This window comes from Mandrillus leucophaeus, unplaced genomic scaffold (assembly GCF_000951045.1).
Source record: "Mandrillus leucophaeus isolate KB7577 unplaced genomic scaffold, Mleu.le_1.0 Scaffold139, whole genome shotgun sequence".
Classification (NCBI taxonomy): domain Eukaryota; kingdom Metazoa; phylum Chordata; class Mammalia; order Primates; family Cercopithecidae; genus Mandrillus; species Mandrillus leucophaeus.
Genome location: NW_012101354.1, coordinates 1,566,587 through 1,572,192, shown reverse-complemented (window position 1 = coordinate 1,572,192; position 5,606 = coordinate 1,566,587). Strand labels below are relative to the sequence as shown.

Genomic DNA, 5,606 nt, shown 5'->3' with positions numbered 1-5,606 from the left:
ATCTTGGCTCACTGCAACCTCTGTCTCCCGGGTTCAAGCGATTCTCCTGCCTCAGCCTCCCAAGTAGCTGGGATTACAGGCATGCGCCACCACACCCGGCTAATTTTGTATTTTTAGTAGAGATGGGGTTTCTCCATGATGGTCAGGCTGGTCTCAAACTCCTGACCTCAGGTGATCCGCCCGCTTCGGCCTCCCAAAGTGCTGGGATTACAGGCATGAGCCACCACACCCTGCCGACTTACTTTTTGAAAGCTTCCTCTTCTATAGAGGAAACCTCTCACTTAGAAGCCTCAGCACTTTGCTACAGCAAGTTGTGTATCATTTCCCTGTTATTGTCTCCTCTTTAGATCTGTGGAGTCCTGGAATGCTCCCACTCTCCACCCCTGAAGCTGACCCCTGCCTCAAGCACCCACCCTAACCTCCATGCCTATCTTCAAGGCAACACCCAGGTCTCTCGGAAGAAACTTCTGCCCCTGCTCCAGGAAGCCCTGTCAGTGTATTTTGACTCCATGAAGATCCCTTCAGGACAGCCTGAGACAGCGGATGTGTCCAGGGAGCAGGTGAACAAGGAATTGGACAGGGCAAGTAACTCCCTGATTTCTGGACTGAGTCAAGATGAGGAGGACCCTCCGCTGCCCCCCACGCCCATGAACAGCTTGGTGGATGAGTGCCCTCTAGATCAGGGGCTGCCTAAACTCTCCGCTGAGGCTGTCTTCGAGAAGTGCAGTCAGATCTCACTGTCACAGTCTACCACAGCCTCCCTGTCCAAGAAATGACTGTTGAGAAGGGAGGAGGTAGTGGGTGAGGCTACCTGACTCACTTCAAATGCATGTTTTGAGATGTTTGGAGATTCAGCAATTCTGTCTTCATTGCTCCAGGATCTGGTATACTGTTCTCATAAAACTGAGAGGAGAAAAAAAGTGAAAGCAGCTGCTTTAAGAATGGCTTTCCACCTTTTCCCCCTAATCTCTACCAATCAAATTTTATTTAAATCTGCACCTCTGTCTATTTTATTTGCCAGGGGCGCGATGTGACACATCTGCAGTCCCAGCACAGTGGGACAAAGAGAATGTAGTCCCCAAAAGTGTCCTCAGCTTGGATCTTGAACAGAACCAATATCTGTCATGGAACTGAACTTTCATTGATGGTCTCCACGTATTCATTTATTCACTTATTCATTCAAGTATTTATTGAATACCTGCCTCAAGCTAGAGAGAAAAGAGAGTGCACTTTGGAAACTTATTCCAGTGTTCAGCCTACAGCAGATTGCTAGCTCAATGACTTTTCTTTTTTGCCACCATTTAGGTGATGGCATTTGATTCAGAGATCGCTGAATTTCTATTCTGAGCTTATTGTGACTGTTTCAGATCTAGTTTGGGAGAAGATTAGAGGCCATTGTCTTCTGTCCTGATCAGGTGGCCTGGCTGTTTCTTTGAACCCTTCTGTCCCAGAGCCACCCAGAACCCTGATTCTTGAGAATCAAGAAAACACCTAGAAAGGCCTTAATGACCTCACAGGCACTCTTCCAAAAAGACAGCATAACTGGAATGAGAGGCCTGGGTCTGTCTCCTGCCTTAGCAGGCCTATCAATTTCTTGTCAGTCTCTTTTTCTCCTTGCTCATATTAAAAGGAAGCATGGAGTTCTAATGCTCCCATAGACTATGTATTTTGGCAAGACACTTCACTACTCCAGGTCTCACTTTCCCCATCTGTAAAACAGGGTTTGGACTAGGTGTTCCCTGGTATTCTGTGATTTGCCTCTTGCTGCCATTCTTTCTCTCCTCTGCTTCTCTGTATTTTTCTTCTGTTATCCCTGGGGGTGCTCAGGTTCACTCGATTGTCTGTATTTCTGTGTGGTTGTAGCAAGGACTCAGCCTCATGTAGCATGAATAGGGGTGTGGTTCATGACGTGTTGACCCAGCAGAGAGCTCCCTCTCACTGACTTGTTCTGCATGTGTAGAGTCTCCCCATTTTCTTTAACCCAACCCTTTCCCCTTTTTCCTACTCCACAGCTCTGTTCCATGTAAGCTGCCAACAGTTTCACTGAACAGTGGGGTATGTGATGGTTTTGGCATGACATCTTCAGTATGAGGGGGACAGTCTGACTTCACTTTGAGGGTGTGATGTCTGTAGCTATGTGGAAGGTAAAAATAGTGGTGTGATTATGAACCAAAGGAATTTATGTTTTGTAACTTGGGTACTTTATTTTGCATTTTGTTATAGTATTAAAAATACTTTTTTCCTGTTTGGGGGTCTTACCGTCTTTTTTTATAAGGGTATTCAGGCCTTTCTCTGATAATTGTTTCAGTCTCCTCAAAATTCATCTCCCTTCTTCCTACTATACTTAATGTCTTCTTTCTGTTGACTCTTTTTGGGAATAAGGAGCAACAGGCTTTTGTCTCCCCTCATCCTCAGCCTCCCGTTCAACTTGTTTATTCTCCCAGAAACCTCCTTATAACATGCTTCTGTTTCCCCAGTTTTCCTTATGCTTGAAAAGTAGACCCAAGATAACATAATCTTAGAAACACACACAATGGTTTCTTTTTCTTTTTTTTTCTTTTTTTTTTTTTTTTTTTGAAAAGTAGACCCAAGATAACATAATCTTAGAAACACACACAATGGTTTCTTTTTCTTTTTTTTTCTTTCTTTTTTTTTTTTTTTCTGAGACGGAGTTTCGCTCTTGTTGCCCTGGCTGCAGTGCAATGGCGCAATCTCGGCCCACTGCAACCTCCGCCTCCCAGGTTCAAGTGATTCTCCTGCCTCAGCCTTCCGAGCAGCTGGGATTGCAGGCATGCGCCACCACGCCTGGATAATTTTTTTTTTTTTTTTAAATTTCTAGTAGAGACGGGGTTTCTCCATGTTGGTCAGGCTGGTCTCAAACTCCTGACCTCAGGTGATCCGCCCGCCTCAGCCTCCTGAAGTGTTGGGATTACAGGCGTGAGCCACCACACCCAGCCAGAAACACAACGGTTCCTACTGGTTTTTTGCTTGTTTGTGTAAAGAGCAACTTTGAGAGGGATATATGGCGTCTGGAAAGGAGAACAATTGCTTTCCTAGACTCACCCAAGACTGGCCCCCCCTAGAAAATGCACTCTCCTCCCCAAAATCCGCCCCCTCACAGGAGGCAGGGTTTTTCTTTTGGGCAAACCTGCTCCTGGGGAGAGGAGGTGGCAAAACCTGTTTGAAGATGAGGTTACCTCCCCTCCACTCCTCCCTCCTTGGAGGCAAGAACTACAACAGCTGAGACAGAAACGAGGTAACGAAGTGTTGGGGGCTGGGACAACCAGCTCCCCAACAACTCCTAGGTGTTTAAAGAAGGAGGCAGGAAGACTTGTGAAGATGGGAACTATACAAGAGGCAGGAAAAAAGACAGATGTTGGGTAAGTAAGATCCTGGCTCACTTGATTGGTAACAGGGAATAAATAGTCTTGAGAGACTTCCCCACCACCCAGCTCTTACTGGGTCAAATCTCGTGTTCCTCAAGGAGACAAGACTGTAAGAGAATTTGCAGAGCAGGGATGAGGGTGGTTGTAGGTAGGAAATGTCAGTATGGTATGGATCTGGGGAACAGGGGATTCCAGGATAATTCCCTGGTTTAAAAATAAAGGAAGTTTCTATAATATGTTGTATCTGATAAATCTGCCTGTGTTCTTTGTTTTCTAACCCTCACCCTCCAGAATGGCCATTAGGAAAGCTGAACCAGAACTGAGTTTAGGTCCAGGATCTCGTTGTGGCAAATCTTTCTCCTTACCTTCTTCCTCCACCCCTCCACCTATGCCATGTTTTCCCTTAGCCACTCCCCAGCTGGGTGGAGGAAAGGCAGGCCTGACTAGGTGCCGTCTTCCTGACTTCGCTCAGTGATAGCTGGGTGGGTCTAGCTGGGTTCCAGCCCATTGTAATGTGGGATATCTCTAACCCCAACTTCGTAGGTGGAGCAATTGCTATGGAGGTAAATATGATTAACTTTACATTCCATCTTTCCTCTGCTCTCAAACCCAACAAGCAGGTAATCTACTTCTAGCAAGTGGTGAAGGTAAGAGAAACATCTGTATAGGAGGCAAGAGATCTAAGTTCTTTTGAAGGCCTGCCCTCTGCTCTGTATCTCAATTACTGTTCTTCATTTCAGTTATTCTTACCTACTATTCAATTCCCTTAATCTTTTCTTCTTGGGGGGCTGTCGTTAGGGTCAGGGAGATTGCAGAAGCCCCAGAACTAGAAGCAGCCCTGAGACATGGGGAATTGGAGCTGAAGGAGGAATGGCAGGATGAAGAATTCCCTAGGTGAGGATGTGTGAGGGCGGCTGGGAGAAGGGAGGGATGGTCACGAATGGACGGAGGGGATGGCGCAGCAGCTCATGGCTGTAATCCCAGCACTTTGGGTGGCCAAGGCAGGTGGATCACTTGAGCTCAGAAGTTCAAGACTTCTCTGAGCAACATGGCATAACCCCATCTCTACAAAAATATAAAATTTAGCCAGGTGTGGTGGTGCATACCTGTAGTCCCAGCTACTCGGGAGGCTGAGGTGGGAGGATTGCTTGAGCTCTGGAGGTAGAGGCTGCGGTGAGCTATGATTGTGACACTGCATTCCAGCCTGGGCAACAGAGTGAGACCCTGTCTCAAAAAACAATTAAAAAAAGAGAAAGCATAGGTGATAAAATCATGGTGGGGAGAGAGAACCTATATATTGAGTCCAGGCTTGATGCCTTTGGTGTATATCTCTGCCGCCTTTTAATCTCTTCCCCTCTAGATTGCTTCCTGAGGAGGTTGACCCTTCTGAAGATCCTGGAGACCCTAAAGGAGATTCACAGGCAGGTAGGTCAAGTAGAAACCAGGCCTCAAGTTCTTGATTCCAGTCCAGTAAAGGGCTATACCACCTCTATCCTTTTACAGTTCCATTTCCCCCTTCCCCAAATCTCCCCTGCATCAGTCCTTCTTCAGCATTCACCCCATATTATCACTTTCACATACAGGAATTCTAGCCCTCTCGGCCCTCCAACGCACACACCCATCTTGGTTCTCTTTTTCCCCCTTTCTCCAACTGCAGGTACCCCCAGCACTTTAGCCCTGTGTGGCCAGCGCCCCATGCGCAAGCGTCTTTCTGCCCCAGAGTTGCGGCTGAGTCTGACTAAGGGGCCTGGAAATGATGGAGCTTCGCCCACCCAGTCTACACCTTCCTCTCCTGATGGCAGTTCTGACCTGGAGGTAGACGAATTGGAGACACCTTCAGACTCGGAGCAGCTGGACAGTGGACATGAATTTGAATGGGAAGGTGGGAAACAAACCAGAGGACTCAGCTGGTAGAAGTAGAGGCTAGAGCTAAAGGATCAGGATGGACTTAATGGGATTGCAGTTAGAACTAATAAGGTGGGACCAAGGGCTGCAGTCAGCAAAATTAGTTTCCTCAAATGGAACAGCAGGGCTTATAGGTCCAATGTGAGAGTAGTCAGTAGAGGGGGAGGGGAGCCCTTTGTTTATTAAGGAAAATTTAATAGAATGCCTGTTATATACTATCATGTATAGGACTGGGGTTATAAAGAGAGGCCCTACAGGTAATTCCCTGCTTAGTAGGAAACAAACATATATAAAAATAATTGCAGGAGCCGGGCG

The 5,606-nt window shown here is 46.8% G+C and overlaps 2 protein-coding genes across 6 annotated transcripts in view; both read left to right on the top strand.

The window, feature by feature from the left end:
- PRUNE (prune exopolyphosphatase) overlaps positions 1 to 2,247 on the top strand; it is a 34,574-nt gene extending 32,327 nt beyond the window's left edge. For all 5 annotated transcript variants that reach the window (XM_011973577.1, XM_011973576.1, XM_011973580.1 and 2 more), the window contains one exon: positions 348 to 2,247. In XM_011973577.1, the coding sequence (XP_011828967.1) occupies positions 348 to 776 (429 nt within the window). In that variant the 3' untranslated portion in view covers positions 777 to 2,247. The remainder of the gene's footprint in view (positions 1 to 347) is intronic.
- Positions 2,248 to 3,186: 939 nt separating this feature from the next.
- The window catches only part of BNIPL (BCL2/adenovirus E1B 19kD interacting protein like), a 25,815-nt gene continuing 23,395 nt past the window's right edge, over positions 3,187 to 5,606 (top strand). The window contains exons 1-4 of the mRNA XM_011973568.1: positions 3,187 to 3,380; positions 4,185 to 4,280; positions 4,747 to 4,811; positions 5,038 to 5,268. Of these exons, the coding sequence (XP_011828958.1) occupies positions 3,340 to 3,380; positions 4,185 to 4,280; positions 4,747 to 4,811; positions 5,038 to 5,268 (433 nt within the window). The 5' untranslated portion in view covers positions 3,187 to 3,339. The remainder of the gene's footprint in view (positions 3,381 to 4,184; positions 4,281 to 4,746; positions 4,812 to 5,037; positions 5,269 to 5,606) is intronic.